Raw genomic sequence first — 24,470 nt, forward strand, 5'->3', positions numbered from 1 at the left:
TGGCTCGGCCTGCGCCAACGAGCTGTCGAGGCGGCCGGGCGACCTCGCTCGAGACAGCTTCGCCTTTCCCGGCAGCCGAGCGCGGGAGGCGGGAGCGGTGAACCCCGCTCTGCCCCGGCGGGCAGGGGAGGCCGGGACCGGGAGACCCTCCCTGGGTGCCTGCTTACGTCGGTGCTACTGCGAAGTAAGTCGCTTAAAACAAACGATTCGGCAGCAGGACAGAGCCGGAACAGAGATGTATTCTCGAACGGCCAAAAGGGACCTCACAGCTGCTAATCCCTGGTATTTTGGGACCGTCTTCGTGAAATGTGGACGTACGGAGGAGACTGCGGCACCCGCTGGCTTTCTTTTGCCCGAGTGGATGGCTACTGACTGCAAACCCAGGCAGGAGTTAGAGAGGTTACGACTTTGGTTCATCGCTTCTCGCTGCCTGCTTCCAGAGGTCCGGCCGGTACCGCCTGCTGTCAGGCAACTCGCGAAGCGTTCAGCCGTGGCTCCCTCCATCACCTGCGCGCCAGGGTTTAACGCGCAGGGCGGCGTGGGCTGCGGGTGGTTTCTGTCGGGGATAGCAGTGTGGGGTTGTCCGTCCTGCTGTGTTGCGGCGGGCGGCATCCCTGGGGTGCAGGAGGGGAACACAGGTTGTGGTTTGGAGGCCTGGGGGCACGGTTTGGAGGTGGGAGGGCACGGACTGGAGAAGTCGTTTGTGGTCTTGGTCATATGAATGTCTGGCTCTTGGTTGGTAGGTCAGGAAGCTCCCCTCTGTCACGTAGAGGGCCAGGCTACCCTGAAAAATGAGGCATGTGGACGTTCTTGCCTGTTAAGTTGCTCGTGGGAGAAGTAGTCTTGTTCAGTGTTTTCCTTATCTTCTCGTTTAGCTGCGTTTTGTTAAAATTCGTTAGTGGCAATATGAAGAATGCAGATTAAATTTTCTTGTGAAATTTGGGGAGCTGCAGTATTGTGCAATATTCCAGTTTCCTCTTGGTGACGTTTGGGAGGGAAGTCCATTTGCTGTGTCACTTCATGTCACAATCTAGTCCAAAATGGCTTTTCCTGTGTCAGGAATTGAGAAGGAGGAAGGGGGGAATGAAATTGTCGAAAAGTTACGCAGAAACACTTTTTGGAGGGGGGAGGAGATATGTAAGAGCTTTCACTCCTTGCATTTCTTAATCTGTTACTGTGATGAAAGCTCTCTACCCGTAGCTCTGTTTTAAATACACTTTTGATGTCCTTTCCAGTATTTTTTTTTTTAAATCTATTTTGGTTTTAGAATTGACACATTTTACTGTGGGGAGTCTCCTGTGGGCAATTGCTGCTTGTTTCTAGTAAGCCGGACCCATGTGGGTGAATAGCAGTGGGCTTTATTTCAAAGGAAGAATTATCTTGGTGAGCTTGTTCTTTGGTAATTTTCCTTATGCCCTTCTGCTTTCTTTTTTGGTTTTTTTTTTTGTTGTTTTTTTTTTTTAATCATCTGCTATAAAATAAGTCCCTCCCGGGCTTTGTTTTCTGGTTTTAGTGTGTTTTATGCAGTGTTAGCCGAGGATTCAGGTTCCAGCTCTGCGTGGCATCTGGAAGGCTCCAGAGGTGGTTCTCCAGGTGCCAGCTCATCGCCTTCCTAGCAGCTGGAGTCCCTCTGCGCCCTGGAGCAGGGCCGCCGCCGATGCTGCTGCCTGCGCAGCACCCCAGGAGAAGCTCCCCCTGCGTCCCGAGCCTTGGTGGGACTTCTGTAGCCGCACTGCAGAAGCTGCATTTGCAGAGTGCCAGTTGAAAAGTGTTGTTGTATCGTACTGAAGAATTGTTGTGTTGTGCTATGCCACCCTCAGTACGGCTTCCTTGTTCTTCTCCGTTGTTGGAATTAGCGTCCAGCCCAGCTTCCCCTCTCTTGTGCTGCAGAGGGAGGTACGGACTCTTGCACTGTCTCCCCCGTTGACTTGCACTCCTGCAGAACGATGCAAGTTGCCAAGGCTGGGCTAGAGTCTGTTGGGGCCTGTGGGCTTTGGTTTATTAACAGCTCTCGTTAATCTTCTAAGAAACAGCAAGCTCACAGGGCACGTATGTGCTGTCTCCTGTCCTGATGAAGAAGGAAGGGGCCCTGTGGACACTGCAGCTCTGTTGACGTTAAGTCGATAAGGGAATTCAAAAGCTCATGTTATTCTTTTTTATTTATTTATTTTTATTTTTCTGTGAGTGCAGCATGTCTGCAGTCCTTGGTCTGTGGCTCTTATTTCCCTGTGGTGTCACTGTCTTATCTCTACCAGGTAGGTACCAAGTAGGCTTTGAATTTTTGTAGTAAGGAGTATAAAATTTAGCTCTTTTGTCTGTTTATTAACCTGACACTGCATGCTACTGAAATCTTGTGAAGCAGCTGCAGGATCATCCATGGATTCCACATCCACAGATCCATTGTTTTCTTTAACTGTGTGTGCGTAGATATATCGGGGAATCCAGAAAGAAAAGATCACCCAGGAGATGAAAAATTCTTCAGCACAACAACATGGCGAAAGGACAGTTCAATGTTTGCACCCATTTTACCTACCTAAATACTGAGTGCCAACTCAAGATGTCTATCTTAATACTCCAGTAGTACTTTACACAATGTACCATGTAGAAATATGGAAGACTTAGAATCACAGAATCACAGAATGGTTTGGGTTGGAAGGGACCCCTAGAGGCCATCTAGCCCAACCCCCCTGCAGGGAGCAGGGACATCTTCAACTGGATCAGGTTGCTCAGAGCCCCGTCCAACCTGGCCTTGAATGTTTCCAGGGATGGGGCCTCCACTACCTCTCTGGGCAACCCCTTCCAGTGTTTCACCACCCTCATTGTAAAGAATTTCTTCCTTATATCCAGTCTAAACCTACCCTGGTCTAGTTTAAAACCATTACCCCTTGTCCTGTCACAGCTGGCCCTATTAACTTGGCCTAGAGAATGAGGGGATGCTTGTAGTAACTGCTACACTAGTTTAGTACTCTAGTGAAATACACAGTTATACAAGGTTAACTGGAATGCATGTTCTTTCTATATTTTCTGAGTTCATGTTATTTAATATGTGAATGTTTATTTTTGTTGTTGCTTATCAGCATTCTTTTGGGACTGATATCTCCATAGAAGACCCCTGTATTTTACTTCCACTTCAGTTTGGATGGTTATTTGTTATTCTGGTATGGGTTAGGCAGTTGGTTGTAACAGTGTAAACCTTGATACGCTGAATCTTTGTTCCTGTAAGACAGAGTCTTGTTTTTACAAGATTAGACTTTAGTGATTGATGAGTGTGTCTGCAGTATCAAAAAGATCAAAAGTTAAGTATGCGTTGGTCTTAGTACTACATCGGTTTAATTGCCCATTTTCTGAATTACTTAAACTATGTGCCATTTTTACTCAGCGCTCTGTTGATTTTGCATTATTTGTCACTCTGCTATTCAGAAAAATCTCACATTTTTCCCAGGAAGACTTAAATTTGGTGCCAAAGTGCTTAAAATGAATGTTTCTGTGTTGTTATCGCTCAGTAAATCACAGAAGTGCACACCTGACCTGTTCTACCGAGTTAGGTCTGAAGTGCAAATCAGTTATGCTCGGGGGGGACTCTTGTCTTGACTGCACATTCACACCCCTCCTTATCTTGGAAAAATCAGCTGCTCAGTCTAGTCTAAATCTTTCATGTTGTTATCCACAAGTCTTGTAAAATGGGTGTGCAGAAGTTGTCAGACTTGGTTATTTTTTTATGTAAATGCTCGCAGCAAATAATTCACCATTTCCAGTTTTCCAATCTGATGATTATGAGAGAAGTTATTTGGAAATTGCATTCAACTCCAGGAAACAAATAAGCTGCAGATGGAAGAATACTTGGGAGAAGTATCATATGCTTGCCACGTTTTTATGCTCTTTTTTTCCTAGCCACCTGCTTTTGACTGCTTCTCTGTTGTCAGAAGCTTGGATAGATGGTCTTGTGTCTGACCCAGCGTGGCTGCTATTGTATTCTTGGTGCAGAGAATTATTTATTTACTCCTTAGATTCTGACGCTACAAATTATATTTGCTTGTTTTCTGTTTGGGTCAGTTAATTCGAAGGAATTAAAAAAAAAAAAGCGCATAAACTATACAAAAAAGAGAGAAACTGTAAACTTTTAGCATGTTTTAAAGGACTAGTCTTCTGGATAGAGGCTTAGTCTCTAAAGCATTTGAGTGTATGCTTTGGGACCTTCATAGCAGTATGTTTAAAGTAGTATTTTGTCAGAACCAAGGAAAATAAGCAACAGCATCAGCCGGAAGAACTTTCTCACGTGAAAGGATTGGAGGTTGGAGACTCAGGATGTCAAAGTTGTATATACACACGTGTGCGTGTGTGTATATATATATCTTCTAGGCAGTGCTGACAGCAACTGTGGAGTAAACCAAAACTTCCTGCTGGGTGTTGATGGCATGCAGCTCTGAGCTAGCACGTAGCCTTTTATCTCGGGCAGCGTAAACGCGCCCTGAAGTTCTGAGGGTCTCGGTCCTGCTCTGCCTTTTTCAACCTGGAATACCAATGCATGGTGGTTGCAGCTAACAGTTTTGTGGGAGTCTCTAATTCAGGCTTATTTTCTGATGCCTTAATACTTCAAAAGAAAAAAACCTGTCTGTATGTTGGATTTTGGTCTCTTTAAGTTGACGTTCGTTCATCTGACAGATAAGTGGTGCCCCCAGCAGCAAGGTTTCTTAATTATTCTGGCTTGTTATTAAAGCAGCAGACCGGTCAGTTAACGACAAGTATTTCATACAGTTCACTTTGTGATCCTGTAATTGTATTTTAAGAAGGAGGCTGGGAGTTGAACTTACCAACAGGTAGTCACGCAGCATGATAATGGGGAAACATAAAGGTTAACTGGGAAATCAAACTTTCCTTCTTTTCCTTCCCCTCATCTTAAGCTAGCTGCCAAAGCTAGCTGATCTGACTTTTCTTCTTCTGTGAATATTCAGCTATCAGTTAATATCTTTACACCCCCCACCTCTTTATTTTGCATCTGCAGATTTTTTTTTTTCCCCCTGCAACTGTTGGCTTATCAGAGCTAATAGGGACAAGAGAGATAAATGTAGCCTGGAAAAGGCTTTTCTGTGGCTGGGGTCAGCCGCAGCGTATCTGCGTGGCGGATGCTTACACCTCTTGTGACCGGTTTGCTGATGCCCGACGGATCGGTGCTTGTGAGCACGTGTGAATTGCTCACAGCTTCTCATGGCCAAATGTTTCACCGGCCTGTGCTGAGCTTTCTTGGGCTAGGCATGAGTGTTCAGCTGCTAAGAAGTGTTAGGTTCCTCCCCCACTTAGTTAGGCTTCAAGTCCCTTGACTTTGTGGTTTGGGTTTTTGGTGTGTGGGGTTTTTTGTTTGGTTTTTTTTTTTTTTTGTTTGGGTTTTTTTTTTTCAGTACTTATCTGTGTAGGTGTACGCTTCCTTCTGCACGTGTTTTTCTCTTGGAAAGGAGGTGACCCAGCAAAGTTGCCAGGAGAAACTTGTGATGGGGTGGGACTCGGTCCTTTGCAATATGAGATGAGCCCAGGTAGGGTGCTCTCCCTGCTGCCCTGGGGGCAAATGTTCCCCTGTGGGATGAACAATGTACAAACTGGCTGTAGGTTGGGAGGTAAGCGTGGTCCTCTATCGTACTCGAACAGAACGAAGAAGGAGTAGGATTAAGCAGCATATTTTCCTCACAGCTGAAGATTGATCGTAGCTACTCTGTTTGATGTTCTGCTGGTTCTGACTTTTGGAAGTAGAGGACTACACTGGGAGAAAAGAAGCTGCAGATGAGATGGTGAGGTGGGTTAGTCAAAGCTAAAGAGGACTCTCGAGGCATGTGGGAAAGCCTTTCCAAGACAGGTGAAATGGTGATGTATCAGTTGGGGTTGGGTGTTGCTGAATGTGTGGTGAGGTATGTTTAACTGAGGAGGTCGCTTGCAGAAGGGTTTAGAAGATGTCACCTCAAAAGGCGTCTTGGGCATCAGGGATTATTTAGTGAGAAAGGCTGTTGAGAGCGTACCTGCGCTCAAGAGGCTGGAGCTTAACAAGACATGAGATGGAAATTACGGAGAAGAAAATGCCTTAAGTTTGTTGCCGGTGAGTCATGGCTTGGGCACCAGTTGCCACCAAGAAGCTTTGATATTTATTTATTTATTTTTTTATTACTTTTTAATTTTTTTGCCATTTGCCTTTGGGAAAATTACCCTGCAGAATATGATGTTGGCCTCTGCGTATTAATTGTTCATAATTGTTGCATGTAAAACACTGACAGCTGAGGACCAGTGCCTCGTACATCAATAGTGTGGCTTCCCTGGGATTACTGTCTACAGTTATAGTCCCCACGTCTTGAAAAGGAAATTGTAAGAGCGGAGGTTCAAAGGGATACTATGGTTAGCTGCTGAGGAAAAAAATCTCTTGTGTACGTGGGGGAAACCCCTGAAGAGAGTTCACTGTCAGCGAGCTCTGTATCTAAAGCCTCTGAAGCAGGTTCAGAGGCAGGAATAAAGGTTTAGCTTTAGACCATCCCTGGAAGCATGGTTTTGTTGTTGTGAAACTACATCAGATTCCTTTTTTTCTGCAATGAATGTTTTCTGAAAAGAGCAGAATAACTTGGGAAGTGGTTAAAAATACGAAGAAATAATGAATTGTCTGGAGAAAGTCCTGGAGGAAGTTCTGTTTTCCGTGTCCCACAACTTACAAATACAATGATACGCAAGTGAAGTCAAAGGTGGATAATTCACTGCTGCTGAAAGTAAGGACTTTTGTCTGCAAACGGAGTAAGAATATGCAAATACCTTATCAGAGGGAATTGTGAAAAACACACAAGCATCAGAAAGAAATGGGAGACCAAATTAACACAGCGTGTTTATTCAGCTATGGCTAGTTCACTTTATTGAAGGAGGAATTTTGTTTCTATTGTGTAATTTTAGTACTGCCTCTTGGGGAGGCAAGCTAACGGGGAGGGTGAGCCACTTGTTTGCTGTGGGTACTCGATGCAGGCCAAGCCCAGTGCCGCCTAGGAACATCTGCAATAACTTCTGTGTTCCAGCCCCATGTTAAATCCCCTCTTTGCATGTGGTATTTAATAATAGCATGCAAAGTGACTGCGCTGTTCTAGCCTAAAGTGGGGAACTACTTGACGGTTCAGTGAGACTTTCTCTTAAATAGGATCAGTGGCCTGAGGTCTGCGCCTGGCTAAAGCTGGCCATGGCATTGCAGCTTGACGAACACTAGCAACTTCGGAGTCCTCAGTAGCACCTCAACTTCTTTAACAAAGGGGGTTGTCTTTGTTTTCTAATTTTGGCCTGGAATGAGGTGATACTGTAAAAGGGGGGAGAGAGGTTAATATTGACCATTTTCAAGTGCGTCTGAGTGGACAGTGGAAGGGAGAGCAAGAATATATGTTTGTCTAGTCTTTGGTGCATGGCCTGTGTTCTTGTTTTTCTGTGATAATTTGCTTCTCGGCTTTGGCCGATGCAAATGAGTCTGTACAGGTCCTTGCATTGATTGAATAACTCTATTTTAAAGCCATCTTTTAAAGCCCCAGATCCTAGGCTGGAGCGATACTGAGAATCTTCCTAATGACGAGTTTGTACCTTCGGCATCGCATCCTTTCTTCCCTGCTTACTGACGGAGGAGGTGTATTTTCCAGGTATCGCTGTCACAACTGGCTTGACAGCTGAAAGCTTAGTTTAAGTGTTGACTGTCTGCTTTGTGAAAATACTGAAAATGTATGAGAGAGGGAGGCAGGAACAAGAGAAATGTTTAGTCAAGCAATGTAAATGGAATGACAAAGCTGCTGACAGGAATTGCAGACATATGGAAATTCATCTTCGTGGTGGATCGGGAGGGAGCAGGTGGGAGAAATTGTAGAAAACTTCAGGAGGGTGTCCAAGAACTGCGTTATTTGCTTTAGTAAAGCAGGTCTGCTGGGAGGGTGTGTGCAAAGGATTAAATGGGTGTTCTGTGCAAGACAGCACGTTATTAATGCCCAGTTGCACTCTTCAGTTTGACTTTAACATTTTGTGAAATGTGTACCTGAGCTGTCTTAGGAACTGACCGCTCTTTCAACAATTTGGGCACGAGGGGGAAAACACTGGGATGGTTTGGGAGGGGATGCTTTTTCCCCAGCAGTTCTCTCTCTAGCTGGGTAAATAGAGTTGCGCAGAACAGCGAACAGCTTCATTAGCTGTAACACAGAGATGAATGTGTACAAAGTAACTCATGTTGACCCAATTCTGGTTATTTCTGGGGTACCAAGCTACCAAGCTCATTCCGTAATGAAAAACAAATAGCTACTTATTTTAAGTACTGCATGTTTAGGTGCCTGGACTTAGGCAGTCTGTGTTGTGGTGCCTTTTTCTACAGACTGTGCAATGAACTTTTACTCTTTCCTTCAGAGGGGAGGTGACAGTGGGTGCTTGAAATACAAGCGCAGGGCAGGCAGGTAACGAGCTGTGAGGCGTATGGTTTTACAATTCCTTCTTTGAGCGCTGATGTGCGGCGAGTGCTTTGCTTGTTTCATCTCAGGCGCGCACACACACTATGGTGCTCAGATGCCAAAGCCAGGGAGACTCCCAGCCAGCTGCGCAGTGCCTGGGCTGAGCTGCTTTTTGATATTTAGGCTAGTTTAAGTATCTTTACTTCACACTGCAGTCGTATCTTATATCATAGATGAGTCGTTTGCTTCACTACAATTACAGTGTCTCATGTTGAAGCCTCGAGCCATGTGAGCTTCCAAGTGATTTTTTTTCCTGAGGCAGTGTTTCACTGGATGAACTGAAGGTGAACTTGGTAATTCTTTTTCTGAGTCACATTGTACTATTGCAGAATATCCAAACAAGTAACCTTTGTTTGGGTCTCCATCGAGAAAGATGCTGAGTCTGTGATGGATGATGCATCTGGAGTCATTAAAAATTACGGAACAGAAAGGATAATTTTTCTCTTCCAAGTCTGAATGATTTGCTTTCTTCCAGGTGAACACTGGGTAGAACATCCTGGGATTTGATCAAAAGGCATCGAACTTGTGATAAAATCCTTTTCTTGCACCTGGCATATTAACTGTAAGTTCATATGCGGTACCTGAAGATGGGCCTAGGAAATGAGATTTGAACTTGGTGATTAAACGTAGGTTATGCAAGTGGTACTGCTGAGAGAGAGGTGGTCAAATGAAATGAGTTGGGTTTTTTTTCTCTGAATTTGAATGAATTCTCAGCAGACGTAGTTTGCCATCCTTCACCACAGGAGATCCAGGATAACATCCTTTAGGACAACCAACTCAATAAGCATACAGGATTTCCTCATCTGCCTAACCTACCTGGCCATGGAAAAAACCAAGAAAAGTTTTCTCTAGAAGAGAACTTCTTAACGTCTTTTTTAAAAGGAGATAGATCATCAGACATGGTTGCGAATCTTCTGGTATATCTTTCCATCTCTTAGGAAGCAGACTAGAATTGAAGCTGGCTTTGCATGGGCCACCAAGGAGCCGTTCATGGAAGAACTCTGCTGACAGCCTAAAGACCTGTGTGAGATTGAATTTGTTAGTGTTTTACAGATAAAGCAAAAAGAAGAAAGTGTGTATTTGAGCTTTTGCCTTTTCACCAGTTCCACTGGAGCAAAAAAAACCATTTTGGTCCAGTGTGTAGCATGGCAGAAGCTTTATATACAGGACTTCAGGAGGAGAGACATTTAAAACTTCCAGTACTCAAACAGGTTAACTTCTTATTATGAATTAAAGCTTCCATGCTTTCAGGTTGTTTCTGTTCCATCCTTTCACAAATTCTTCTTTTGTTTGTTTTTTACTGTCACAAAAATAACTCAGCATATACTCAGCTGCAGGGAATACTTCCTTTTTCCTTTTTTTCTGGTCTACAGGTTAATGAATTGAAGATTGGAATAATTTTGTTCAGTAATGATTAAGCGTCTGATGTAGATACTTCTCCCTCTTCCCTCAGCCTCTCCTGTTGGTCCATTGACACTTTTTCTTTAATCTGTTACATGATTTAACGTTCCTAACCACTGTTTTTGTACTTCAGGAAATTCCTACAAAATACAGAGAAAAGATGTTGTCCGGCTCTCCAACTGCTCTTACATACTTAGTTTAAAAATAATGGTCTTCAGTACAGCTGAGATAGCAGGATATTTTTGTTTTGCATTCTGCAGCTGATGACTGCTTAGCCGTTTTTAATGATGTATAGTATTCAACCATAGATATTTAAATAGTTGAGATTTTAGTTTTCTCTCAGTTATATCATTATCTGTAAAATGAAGGATGGTTTAGCTAGACCTTCAGGAAAATGTTCTTCCTCTAAGAGTGTATTAATTAGAAACCCCAAAGAAACAGTTTGGGAGGCAGGGCAAGAGAAAGTAATGTGTAGTACACTTCACGAAGAACATGTAGCAGAAGTTAGGTAGATTGAAATAGCATTTAAAACGAGAAATGTCTAAATGCTGGTCATTGGCTGGGTAATAATTTCTCGGCATGGAGTCAACCAACTTTGATTTCTGCTTAAGCTCATGCTCCCAATCCATTCGACGACAGCAGTATAAAAACATACGCGTGTAATGTTGTGCCCTGGTTGCAGTGACCTTCAGTTGAGCTCCTGCTTCCCTTTCCCCGAGGAGTTTGGGCTGACCGAATTCCCTTTCTGGTTCTGCAGGTTACTTCAGTGATGGGACTGAAGCTTCGTGCAGTTTAATGCCTCATGTTGTGAAAGTCCTCAGAAGTTCAGTTTCTGTTCTTCATAGCAGGGTCTGTGATCTGGACATACAAATGTGTTGTTGTTCTCTTTTTTAATTGCTGAAGTTAGAAATAAGGGTCTGGGTTCTATTTTAGAGGGGTTTTGTTTGTTATTTATTTCCGTTTGCTGGCTGTCATTTGCTCTCAAAAAAAAAAAAAAAGCAAAGATTTTGGTTTATTCAGAAAAGGGAAAAATGACTAGAGTCTATAGTAGTTTATAGTTAAAAAACAAATGAAAGAAAAAGCCCTACATAGTTGATTCTTTGTCTTCCAAGCTTCATAAAAGGGATCATCAAATCTTGTGGGTTGCTGCAAGTGAGACTTAGGTGTTTTAAAACAAAAAAGCCCTACTGGTATAATGAGTGATTTTTTTTTTTCTTTTTTTTTCTGATACAGGCTGTTGCTTATGTAAAAAGTAAATCTCTAATTTTGTGAAACTGAAAATGTCTCAAACTGCTCAGCTCCCCCAACCCCAGTACAATTGCTTCTTATTTTTATGAGGAGGAACACTCCTGTAAGACTGTCTTTAGGACATGAGCTTTCCCTCCCACTGCAGATATAGCTATATAAATATATATATCTCACATTTGTATTGTTTCCCTTATCTCCCTTCCTGTTCTAGCATTGTGTGCCCTTTCCACATTGTCCTGCTCAACTTCTTTTTTTACTTCAAGCCTTGGAAGCCCAGTGGAAGTGGAATAGTTGGCATCTATCCTCTTTTTTTGAGTGGCAGAGCACTTTGTGACCTAGAGGAGCTGCCTTGTTGCCTTAATTATGAAAGAAAAGGATGTAATGCATGCAAATCTGTAGGCAGTTCCCTTTCGGTAAGTAGCTTCCCCTCATGGCATGAGAGTTGAATGGGTAGGCACAGGACAGTGGTAACTTTGCTCTTTGTAGCTTATTCTGTATAGAAAGTTCAGAACTGAGTTGGTTTTTGTGGCACTGTCTTTGTGCCAGGTTGGAGAACATTAATGAATCAAGATTGATATTTTTTTTTTTTTTTTTACCACGCCTGTTTTGTGGTTTTCATTTCTTTAAACCTAGAATTAATGCCTCTGAACAGTGAATACTAAATATGGTCTTAAGAGTGTAGGCAGAGAAGCCAGAAGTGGAATTAAAAGGGAGAAGTAGTGCTGGAAATGTAAATGCCATGTGTTCATCTTAGGCAGTGCAAGTTCTGAAAATGCAAGTCCCACATCCTCTGATAAAAGTATCTGAATGATGTGAACAAGTTTTAAGTACATTCCCGTAAAACCCAGGCAGCAGCTGTATGTCTGGCACAGCCTCCCACTTCTGGTACGTGCTGAAGACAGCCCACCAGATCAGCAGGACTTCCTCCTGCTTTTGACAAATGGCAAATATCCAGAAGCACCCAGTGAAGATGACTTCAGCTGAATAGAAACTGGTGGTGGTTGGTAAGGAGTAGAAGCAGTTGTAATTTTCGTGAGGATAAATTATGCGTGAATGAGTTGCATGTGTTCTCAGTTGAGAAACCACCCTATGAATGAACTGACATTGAAACAAATAATAAAAATAACTGTCTATTGAGTGGGCCTAGGTTTATGTCCCATGTTACTAATGCGAGTTTCTCTTAAAAAAAATGAAAGAAGTCGATTTTTCATTCAGTTTGCAAGATCCATGGCCTTTACTTCTACCCATTTAGCAAGGTTTAAATATTTTTCAAATTGCTAGTGAAGGCTGGTTTAAAGTTAAACTCAGTGTTACAAATCAGGAGCTAGCATATAGTTATCTACTGCAGTTGAGTTCCATTTCACCAGAAGATGGTTTAACCTTAAATAAGAGGCACTTAGCAAGTATCTGCTGGGGCAGACCATCTGTGGGTGCCTGCTAGTGACCTGATAACCATAGCTTCCTAAGGCATTTCAGACAACTCTGTGTTACTCATGAGTGTGCAAGAATCATTTCCCATTTTTGAAACATGTGACTCAGAAGGTCACTTCTGACAAGACAGTCTGCCAGCTCTCAGATTCTTTTTTTTTGTGCAACCTGGTCTCTGTTTTTCAGAAAATGAATGCTGTGAACAGTAAAATTTTTTTCTTTTTTCTTTAGTGCTGAACAGTGATGATTACCAGCATTCAGCTGCTGGCTTGCACTAACTTCTGATTTTGAAAGATCGGTCCTTTGGAAGTATTTCTAGTCTTCCTCTTCCTGTCGTCTACTCCTAAGCAATCTGGAAAGGTGCTAGTAGGATGAAATATGTATGGAAATAGTGCTTGAGGTACTCTCTACGTATGGGCTTAGTAATTAATTTTATCTCCAAAAGGAACCATGGCCAATATACTTGGGTCCCTCTCTCTATATTGTAGGGCCCCAGTGCCCTGTACTGAACAAAGCCGTGCTGAGGAAGAAGAGGATGGCTGGTCTCTGGCTGCGGGGAAGTGGGAAGGTTCATTCCCAGGGGTCTGTGACTGGGTTGTCCTCAAAGTCTTCTGGGCTGACTACTGAAGGCTAAGAAGCTGTTGCTTCTGGTGCCCTGGTGGTAAAAGTACCCTGGAGATCCCTGAAAATGTCTGAAGGCCAAGCTTTTTGCAGTGTCTTAAAACCCTCTGGCCGATGTCCTGGGATGGCCCTGAAGCCGAGCACTGTGCGAGGGGCATCGCCGGGCTCTGTTGGCCCCTCGCCGCTGCTAATGCTTCTGAAGTGTTGATGGCAGGATGGAAAGAAGTGTCATTAAAGTGGGGCTGATGGAAAATAGGTACTGCCGTAGCTAATGTCCTTGTAAGTGAAACTCTCCCATGGGTCTGTGAAAGAGAAAGCTACCTTACTGTTTTGTTGTGTGACTCCCCTTGCGTGGGTGTGTGCAAAAAAAGTTTATAGCTGCACGTTGGTGGTTTCGTTTCCTCATACTTGGGAAGGGGTTTGAAGACTTGACAGCTAGGAGGCAGAAATACATATGATGTGTTTGGGGTTAAAGTGGCAATACTGAAAAAGAATAATGTTTCTAGAACATTTAATTTTATTTATGTTTGGATACAAAACTTAATCCAAAGAGGTTCTGCAATCAGTAACAACAAACTATTCTTCTCTAAAATGTTGCTGTCCTTAGTTAAAATGTTTGTTAAGTTTGTGGTGTTTCCTTGCTCAAAAAATGGTATGGTGTATTGTATTAGTTGACTTGGTATGTATGTAGTTACCCTTCTGCAGAAAATCCTATGGGGAATTTTGATTTTTAAAAAAAAAAAAAAAAAAGCTGTAAAGAGGTATCTAAGGCAGAAGCAAAGTATCTAAAGAGGAAGTTGCAAAACCTAAATAAACTTAAAACAGGAATAAAAATGAAGAAAATCAGTAAGCATTTCTCATCTGTGAGGGAGTGGGCAGACCCTGACTTGCTAACTCTTTGCTGGAAGCCGGCGGGAATGCCTGATGAGTGGTAGCATCTCAGAGTGCTAATTGAGGTACATTCCAGAGGGCAATTTCAACCCTCCCCATCTCTGGATTTATTTAATTTTTTAAAATTGCACACCTGTATCAATGTTTGCTTGGGTGAGCTGGAAGCCAAGTTAACTTGCCAGCTCCTTATTGAACAAATATAAAACATCCAGCGTGTGTGGAGTGACCTCCTGGCCCTGCAATGCCAGTCAAGCAGTGCTGAGATACACCCGGCCATGGATTCAAAAAAAGGGCTGAGCACCTACTTCTCAGTTTGAAGAGCAAACTTTGGGAAGGAGTGTGGGCTTTGAAGACCTCCTTTCGGGGTGACTCTGAAGATACCGACTAGGTCACCGCCTCTGCTTAGAAATTGCATAGAGAAGTGGGCTTATCTGCAGTGCCTGTTCCCCTGTGGAAAAGGAATTGCAAGGGAAAAAGTATCACTTTTCAGGTACTGGAAAGAAAAGCAAGCTGCTTTTAGAGCTCATCCTGTGGAAAATGAATTGCTTTTCTGTAGGAGGGACTTTTCGTGGAGGAGACATTGGTATTCCAGCAGGTGTTGGGACCAAAAGGCTTCTTGCATAACCCAGAAGCGAGCGTCTTACGCAGGCGAGGTTGTTTAACAGCCCCATCCTGTAACTGGCCTCTTTGTTACCCACCGCTGAGCAATATTTGACCGTCAAGCTCTGCTGCTGCAGTTAAGTGTTCAGTGCTATTGCTTCCCGTAGAACTCTTCCAAAGTAAATCCAAAGAGGTTTTTTCCTCCCCCCCTCGTGGTTTGCTTCCAGTCCTATCTTTCCTTAAGAAGGTCACCTGCCAAATGACCAGTTCTTTTTTAACTAGCAGTTAAAAGACAATTTTAAAACATAAAGCTGCGGAAGAATTTCGCATCGATGCTTACATTCAAATTTCTAAGTTCATCTTTGCACTCCTGCTCCCATTTTAGTACAGGCATACAGGAGCTTCATAAATCTCTCGAGCACCCTGCCACATTTTCTTTTCAGTAGAGGTGGTGTTGATGCTAGATCTCAGCTGGAGTTCTGGTGGAGCATTCTCTCATAGACAGGATGATGATGTCCCATAAATCTGGCATGCCCTCATTTCTTTTGCCAGTCTTCAGTGTTTACATGAAACGTCTTTCTACACAACTGTGGGGTTTCAGAGTGAAATAGATAAATACTGGTGGTGTTTTTTCAGTTTGTGTTGCAGATGCACTCAAAATATGCTTGCTGGGCTGGTGGGGCTAAGGTCAATTCTGTTCTTCTTTTGCAAGGCACTAGGCTTCCAGACAGCTGAAAAACATGTGAATTGCTTCTGGGGTTATTTCCTTCACTTAAAAATCAAAACAGTAGATCAAAGGACAAACTAAAATGGGTGGTTTGGAAAAACTAAGTTTTATCTAACTAAATGAAAATGTTGTTCAGGATTGTAGAGGTGTCAATGGGATCTTGCTGCAGATAGTGTTTTGGGTTTGGGGTTTTTTTTGGTTGTTTTTGTTTTGTTTTGTTTTGTTTTTGGCAGGTCTAGCCAAAGTTTTTGTTGGCAGAAACATGCTAGGTCAGGAGCTTTTTTCTATGTAATGCTTTGTGTCACTAGGCATAATGTGATTAAATTTAAAACTTTGGATAGAGAGCATATTGGAGTAAAATTGGTGTTTCTTTGGGAACTTTGGGTTTGAATTGAAAATTCTTGTGCGTTTAGAAGCTTGGGCTTACTTTCATTATTCTAATGGTAAGTTCTGATTTATTTTTGCCAGCAATAAAACTAATTTTGTATTGATGCAACAGAATAGATCCCAGGTACTCTTTTTGTCCCAGAAAAGCTGAAACTAGTTCATGGGCTAAATCTTGTAGATACTAGAGATCTTGTCTGATAGTATTTCTTCTCCTTTATATGGGAGTTGTGCAGCTCTGTCTGGTGAAGACATTGCTGGCTATAGATACCATGAATATGCCTTTAGTCTAAAGACACTGAATTTATAAGTTCCTTTATAAAAAGATGATTGCAGCTAGAAATACGGAGACTGAACAAATGTGTAAGGCTGCAAATGAAGAGAGACTAATGGTGTGGTGTGCTGGTAACAGGTTAAGCTAGATTCATTTGGGCAACAACGTGTATTTTGCAAGGTCCGTTGAGTTGGTAGTAGGTGACAAACTGAATTCTTGGTGCCTCCTGGTGTCCTAAAGCCTACGAGCTGTTCTGTAAAGTATACCAAGTGTTGGGAGGGATGAAAGCAGTGAGGACTTTACACAACCTTATAGCTTTGGTGAGACCCTTTTACAGTCTCAGTTGTAGAATAATATGGAAAGGTTGGAGAAAAGAGCTACAAGTATGGTTAATCGTTTTGAGGAATCTGCCAGAGGCAGAGAGCATGAATATGAAAAATAATGTTGATATCTCTGGGCTAAAAAGGAGGAGGTTGTCATACAGAAATACCTTTTAGAGAGGATAAGGATTTTTTTTTTTTTTTTTTTGGGGGGGGGGAGGCAAGGGGGAAGATGTATAGTGGGATGTGGGCTTTTTGGTTTTTTTGAAGAGGATACAGAATGAAGGTGGAAGTCTATCAAAATTCAGAGTTTGAAAGCTGAGCTTCTCTTTGGTTGCTTTATGAAATGCAAATTCTTCCTCAGTCACAAGATGAGGGCTGAGCGAAATGCTATCATCTCTGTTACTTGGGAGATCAGACTCAAATGAGGATTACACTTCATCTCTGGCCTTGCTCTGTGAATTTTTCTTTCCTTTTGTGTTTTTTTTTTTTCCTCTTTTTTTTCCTTCTTAACTTGATCTCCTCCTTCCCATGAGTGTGTCCGACAGGTCTGTCTTTGGGAACCGGTAATGGAAGTCTTCACTGCCAGTTGCGGAATGAAAATTGATGAACTACTCTTCGGGGCTGGATTAAAAAGGTTTCTGGGAATATTTAAATAGTTCATGACTGATAACACAGGATTTGACAAGATGACTGAGAGATGTTTATTATAGTTGAGGTGCACGTGAGAAGGTTTCATCTGCAGTAATCAGCTTTTTTGGATATCTCTGTGACTTGGCATGCTCTGCAGGACGTAGCAATGGATTGATCGGCACCAGTGTAAGCTGCTCAGCATCTGCTTTTAGTTTAGCTGTCTTTAGAAAGTGAAGCTTTTACTTAAAAGCACATTTCTCTATAAACTGTCACACTGCTAACTGTCGAAAAAGCATAGCAATTTTTTACCCCTCTTTCAGCTGTGGGTTCTTTAAAGGTGTGCTGTGAGTTAAGGCTATATGTCTTTTGAGTCAGTTCTTCAGCGCATCAGGAAAATGTTGTGACTACATGTTTATTTTGGAGCTTCCACCAGCACATGTCTAGAAAGGTAACCTTTTCTGGAGGGTATGAAATAAAACTAACCTGTAGCAAAAAATCCCATTATTTTCTTTTTTGCCGCTTTTATTAAACGGGGTTTTGTGTGTGCCCTTTTGCTGAAGAAAAACATATTGCAACGAGCTGTCATCTTCAGATAAAGCTCAGATGATCCTGTAGATTGTTAACCACGTCTTACGGAGTTTGGCATGTGATGTGCAGTACGCCATGCTGACATTACGCTTGCGTAACTTCTCAGTGTGCTATTTGCCCTAACAATAAAAGGCTCATTTAAGTGAACTTCTTTGGAAGAATTGTTTTATGTGAATTGTGCCGAAGTATCACTTTTGGAATGTTAATGCAATTGGTGTTTTAACAGGGATTAAAGAGTTGGTTGAAACTGCTTGACCTATTGGGATAGTTAAAGTTTGAGGAGGAGGGAAAGGTGTTCGAGAACATCTTTCTCGGAAAGGATGGGGGTGTGAAAGGTGGTGTTCTCCAGCTGGTCAGGGCTGTCTTCAACAGGTTGTGCTATAATCGCTCTGGGTGTATATAGCAAAAAATTAAAAAAGGAAACAGAGCTGAAGTAGAACTAAGAGTGCTTTTTACTAATGAAAACCGTTAAGAGGAGAAGCAAATTAATAATAGTAGCTGTCACTTGTTTTAGCTGGTTGTTAAGGTGACTTTCCTTTCGTAAATGAGGCTGTAAACTAGGAATAAGCTTGAATCTGTAAAGAAGTAGAGAGTGCATTGCTACTAGCAAAGCTGTTAATCTTTTCAAGGGAAGGCTCATCTTTCAAAAGGTACGTGAAATGGCTAGAATTTTAGGGCAAAATCTTTTACGTACTCCATATTTGTTGGTCCCTGCTGAAATGTGTCCTGCAAACCTTATTTATTGTGTGTCTGTTATTTTTAGTTTAGTTATTGCATTTAAAGGGGAGGGGAAAAAAGTAGGCTAAAAGAAATCTGGATATAGCTTTTTTTTTTCATTAAATGGACTTCTATACGTATAATGGAATTTCCATTTCGAGTAAGTAAACGCCCCCTTTTTCTTTTATTTCAGATGCTTTCTAGTGATTCTTTTTGTTTGTAAAGGTTCCGAATTGATTCCTTTCCCAGCCACACTGGTGGTGATTACAGCTCAAAAAATTGAATTCATATGCTGCCTTTGTATTAGAAGAAGCACAAAGACCAAAACCTCATATGGGATACAGGGCGTGGTGGTTATTTTTTTTCTTCTGTAGTTTGTCTTTATGCTGTTTAAAAACTTACTCTTTTTCCACCTTTGTCCTACTTTCCATATCTGTTTCCATGTCTGTCTCTTTTGTGAAATGTAGTAGGGGTAGAAATACTTGATTTGTGAATTTACTGCCCTTAACTAAAGCAGGGGAAGTTAAGAGTGCACTGGTTTTCCGTAGTTGCTGGTGTGGATTGGCCTTCCAGTCGTCTTCTCTTGGCAGAATGTTAACAGCTAATTTAGATGCCTGAAAGGATGTTGGTTTTGCTACGTAAAGGAATGGAAATAAAGGACGAGTTTTATTTTTTCCCTTGCATGTTACATTGGAGACAGAATCCCCAGTAACAGGCCTTGATGCTTGGTAATGCTAATAATCTCATCCGGTTTTTCCTGAATACTATCGTAGATTCTCCTCTTATTCCACGAAGAATGTATTAATACCTGTTAAATATTCCTGCATAAGTTTGCAGGGGACAAGTGGTTGTCCTCCAAAGATAAAAGATAAGACTTATGCTCTTTTTTAAAATTGTGTTTAAGAACTAGTCCTTTCAAACGGCCCTTCAGTTATTCATCGCTCTGTGTTTTTCCTCATTTTTGATTCCTATTAAAATTTAGGTTCCCTAATAACACGGTTTACATATACCTTGGGATATGTTTTATCCCAGACACTGCTGGCTCACTGACGGTAGTTTAGTAGACTTCTAAAAAAACCCTTCTCTTTAATATTTTTATTTACACAGAAGGGTGCAGCTTAATCTCTCAGGATAAAAAGCCATACTGTGGTACCATAGCTCATAAATTTGGGATTATAGTGCCAAGGCAGTAGTTCCAGATGCATCAAAACTTTTCTGTGACTCCAGTTAGATAACTAGTTGGATTTTTCTCAAGTAACTTATCAGGCTGTTCAGGCAAAATCAGATCTATTCAATTGAATATTTTAATATTTGGTAGAATTCTATTCTATAATCTGCTAGTAGGTTGTGTAAGATTTTTTGTATATGAATTCAGCGGGGACTAGATTATAGTGACAAAATGTAATGACACTCCCGGATCAGGAAAATAACTTTACGTTCCTCCTGTATAACAGCGCACTGAACTCTTGAGATCTGCCTCTTATTCGAATGTCGTGGAGTTAAATGTATTAGAAAGCATCTTCTGTTTCACTGTTTACGGTTCGCAAGGCTTTCTCATCGGTGGCAGACAGTTCAAACACATCGCTGGTTCCTTCGAGCCTGGGGCTTGCCTCCATTTGAATATTGTGATTTTTTTTTTTTTTTTTTTTTTTTTGTTTTTTTTTTTTATGGGAATATTTTTGTAGCACTTGAAACAAATGTCCTGAGTATATTTGCCTTCCTTGAATGCCAGCCTCTAGGGGAGGAGAAGAGCTCCTTTATCTTTATAAAAGCAGCAGCATAAATGTCGAAATGCTGTCAGGCTTGGATCTTAGTAACTCTGGACATGAGCTGGTGAGTAACGTCGATGATATGGGGCGCGTGTGTGTTGGTGAGAAGAAGGATCAACGCATGCAGCGTGATGGTGCTTTTATGTGTTTTTATGTTTCAAATGGGAATGAAAAGAAAAATGCTTTACAGACGGAAGTTGTGTAAATTGTTTCTACTTGTTGTAAAAGTATTTTTGAACAACCCCCATTTTCTGAGACCAGATCTACCAATATTTATGTAATTAATGGGTAACAATTATACAGTGGCTAAGTTAGTGGGGGTGTGATATTTCTAGTATGATAATTAAAGCTGACAGAAGGACAGGGCTCAGTTTGATCGTGATTTTTCATCTTGCCTAAGCGAGAAGTGAATGATTGCTCCTGTTCATGTGGCTTTCTGGCTCACACTGAACTGCTGTTTTGCATAACGAGCTTTACAAGCCTAAACCGATTCACATTTGTAGAGTGGGGATGTTTGCAGGGTCCTGGGGAATTTCAAACTCCTTCAGAACTCAAAGTATTTGTTCATTAAGTCAAAAATTACATAGATTTAAGGGAAGAGATAGTCCCTTTTGCCATTTGGAATCTTTTTTTATTATGAGATAGAGATACTTGACTTGGCAATTGAGAGTAAGTTGAGTTTAGAAATGGAGCAGCTTGTGCCAGTCGTACATTATATTGAGGCCGCTTTCCTGACTGACTGTTTTTGGTGGCTTTTCTTTGGAGAGCTGTATTAAAGCATTCTCATTTGTTCACTGTTCACTTGACCCATGTGGCTGTTACTTTCTTCTTCCATGCATAGCTCTTTCTATTTCAAAACATGAAAGCAAAGCCCTTGGGGTATTAAGATCAGTACTTTCCTATCTTTGTGTTATGTTCTGCTTTGGCCAAGACATCCATATCTAATTTTAATAAATTAAGTAGAAGCTCCTGGAATAGGGCACACCTTGAACGTTGATTCATACTGAAGTAATGAGTACAAGCAAAATGTCATCTTGGTTTTTAGTAGAGCTAGAGGTCTGTTGCATTCTGAAACTTCCAATATACACAAGTATTTTCTATAATGTAGCATTGTGAATGTATAATATGAGATGAAGGTGGAGCTGAAACGAATTTTCTAGTTGCTCAACTGTAATTGTTTTTGGGTGGTTGGGTGTTTGGTGAGTTTGTGGGTTTTATTGTTTGGTGTTTCTTTTTCCCTTCCGAGAGACTTATATTCTATGGGGAATTTTGTCTTGGAGGAAAACCAAATGCTGGCATTTTTCTAATGGATCGGGAAATCATGTGTTCAGACAGCTCCTGGATATGTAAAAATTGAGTTCTCCAGTGCTTTCTGACTCACTTGTTTCCACTAATTTCTACTTACGCACTCCATGTTAATCCTTTGGGTTGGAGAGCTTTATTTTTTATCCCCAGGTAACCACAGGCATAGTCCAGTTCTTAATAAAGCTCCTTACTTCAAGGGAAATGTGATAAAGCCACATAGAAGAAATAAATATCAAGCCTGAACGAGGTAATGAAGAACTCTGACTTCATCAGTGTCAAAACTTTACAGCCTGACTCACGTGTGGACAGGGGAATTTTCCTGAAACCGTCAGGGACCTGTATTATTTGTTCTTTGATACTCAGTACGTATCTCTGTACACGTGCACAAACAGAAATCTCAGTTCCTAGCAAAATTGTTTCCCCTAATGTCCTTTAAAGGGCCACAACTTTACTGCTTTGTCTGCAAACACGAGGAAATGCTGCTCCTTAAAGAGGAGCTTCTATGTCTGGTCTTGTGATCACGCAGATGCGCCCACTGAAGTAACTCGAGAGCATCAGGGTCACCCTTCAAACCTTCATCACTGCAGTGAACCCTCAACTCTCGTTTCTTTCTAATACTGATTTCTGTGCTGTCTCATGGGTGTCATACTTTCTCTTTTCTTTCCTGTTTTGGCTAGTTCCTTAGGGCATGGATTCCTGTCGCTCTTCATGTATGCTCAAGTTCAGACTCTCTTACAAAGGCGAAAGAGGATTTGAAAGGCAAAACCTAGCTGATGCCTTGTGTTTGTGTTAATACCTCTCAACTGTTCAGATTGCAATCCTGCTTAAAATACAGTGAAAATCCTTGGAAGATACCTGGTTTTATGGACTGAGAACTTCTGGACAATTTTGCACTCTTGTTCATTCTTAATGCAGTGTTCGTGTGCTTCTGTTGTTCACCTCCATGTATTTTTCCACACTACATATTACTTTAGGAACTTGGAATTTAGGACCCCGCTCAGACTGTGATATCAGAGTAATGACGGTACTTTTTTTTTCAGTACTTTCTGGAAGACCTCTTTAGTATTTCTCGTGGCTTATTCCCTCAAGACTTAAGGCAGCAGTCTGATTTGCATTCTTGTACGTGCTCAACACTGAGAGATTTAAAACTCGTTCTTCAGGTAGGGGATTTCTTGATGTGTGTGTGGGAAGTTATGCTACTTAAGAAGTTGTGGTGAAAGCCTTTGAAGAGGTGGTAGGTAAGGAACGTTGAAACCTGGCTGGAGGAAATCTTTTGCTCTTGTAAACATCAACAGCAACTTCACAGGCTTCTTTGGATACCACCCCCAGGGATGGTGGGCAGGAGGAGAGCTCCAAGAAGGAGACTGGGGCAGTGGCTAGCACTGTTGCTGTCGGTGGTTCCCACAGCTGGGAGCTGGGAAGGGAAGGGAAGGGAAGAGGATGCTCGGTCAGGCTGTGGTCCCATCCAGAGAAAGCATTCACGTGGGCTGCTGCCTTCCAGCTGAACCACCCCAGGGCACTGTAGGAGGCTGGCTAGACCAAGCCTTGGCCTTAAGTTCAAGTCTCAGCACACTCTAAATCTAGCCTTGCTTATTTATCGGGCTGGCCTCTTGTGAGGTCTGCTCTTCCCTTCTTTCTCCCTTGGGTTTCCTACGAACTTTATGGTACTGAGGTCCATGTGGCTCAACATTCTTTGATTTGTTTATGACAGCCATCACGGGACTTTGAAAATGCTTGTTGGCTGCGCTGCTCCTGCGTGGGTGATGTGGACTTCATATACTTGGCTGGAAGAGTGTCTGAAAAGCTAATGGTGCCGCAGGTAGTGATATGGCCGTAGGGTTGTTGAACTGCTGTAAATAAGGCAAAACATAAAGATGAAAAGAAAGACGGAAGTTAATTTTTGGTTGCTTGGCTTTAAGAAATTTCCCTAACGTTGTGCCTTTGTGGTTGATTTGGTTTGTCTTGCCATTCTTTTAAATGCAAATTATAATGCCTCTCTTCCACGTTACCTTTATTTTTTTTGTCAGGGTGAAATTGTTTAATTCTTGGATTCAGGGTTGACTGTTTAATTTAGCTAACTGTGTAAAAAAGGCTGTAGTGGGACCAAATGGATCCAGAGATGGAGATAACTTGCCATTAGAAGGGGGTGGGTGGCTGTTGTCATGCAATAAGATTTTCACTGTAATGTCTGATATTATTTTGCCTGACATCTTGGGGACAGATAAGATATTAGTTTAAATACTTTGTGTAGTTTTAAGAGGTTTCCACATCTAGAGTTGTTCCAGCCCTTAAGTGCCAGAAGTGGTCTGTACAGGGAAGTGCGCTGCAAAAATATATTATGCATTTTTTCTGCATGTAGATTGTGCTGTGTGGGTGAGCGAGAGAGCCTATCCACAATTCCTCTGACATAATTAATCCCTTATGCGAGGTAAATTCTTCGTACTGTTTCTTTCCCCTTTTCAACAATATATTAGTTGTAGAAGTAGCCAGTTTGTAGTTAGTGTAAAAATGTCATGGTTTATATTGCGCTGTGCAAGATTAGATTGGCATACAAGTTCCATAAAACAAGTGATAGCATTGTTCTAGTACTCAGTTGCTGTAGCAAATGATTTTGGGGGCTGGATTTTATGTCTTAGGCATCTGAAGTGGGAGAACGGGGGAGGATATATGTTCCATTGTGGTTTCCAGACCGCAGTATAATCAGGATTCGGATAAAAACAAAGTAGGTCATGGCACAGACTTCTGCTGAAAAATTGGAGACTTTTTAAAACTCGCAGTGCAACTGGAAGCACAACTTTGAACGTGAGACTGGAGGAGAAAAGCACTGACCTGCACCCTTACCCAATGTACCCAAACCAAGGGTATTTATTCTTGTACCAAAAAAAGGGTATTCTTTTTTTACCTTTTTTTTTTTTTTTTTTCTACCTTGCAGATCACTGGTTGAAGAGTTTCTTTTGCTGAAGGAAAACAAATCGGGGGTTATACAAAATTACACAGAAGCAGTTCTCCATGAACTTTGCCTAATGCCTTTCCGAACTCCATTCATTAAACTTGTGACCTCTGCAACGTTGTAAAACA

General features: G+C 41.8%; 1 protein-coding gene across 1 annotated transcript in view; it reads left to right on the top strand.

The window, feature by feature from the left end:
- The first annotated feature begins 20,109 nt into the window (after window positions 1–20,109).
- Window positions 20,110–24,470, top strand: part of RAB20 (RAB20, member RAS oncogene family) — a 9,175-nt gene continuing 4,814 nt past the window's right edge. The window contains exon 1 of the mRNA XM_009645739.2: window positions 20,110–20,188. Within this exon, the coding sequence (XP_009644034.2) occupies window positions 20,110–20,188 (79 nt within the window). The remainder of the gene's footprint in view (window positions 20,189–24,470) is intronic.

The sequence above is a fragment of the Egretta garzetta genome, unplaced genomic scaffold (genome assembly GCF_000687185.1).
Source record: "Egretta garzetta isolate BGI_Z169 unplaced genomic scaffold, ASM68718v1 scaffold168, whole genome shotgun sequence".
Lineage (NCBI taxonomy): Eukaryota > Metazoa > Chordata > Aves > Pelecaniformes > Ardeidae > Egretta > Egretta garzetta.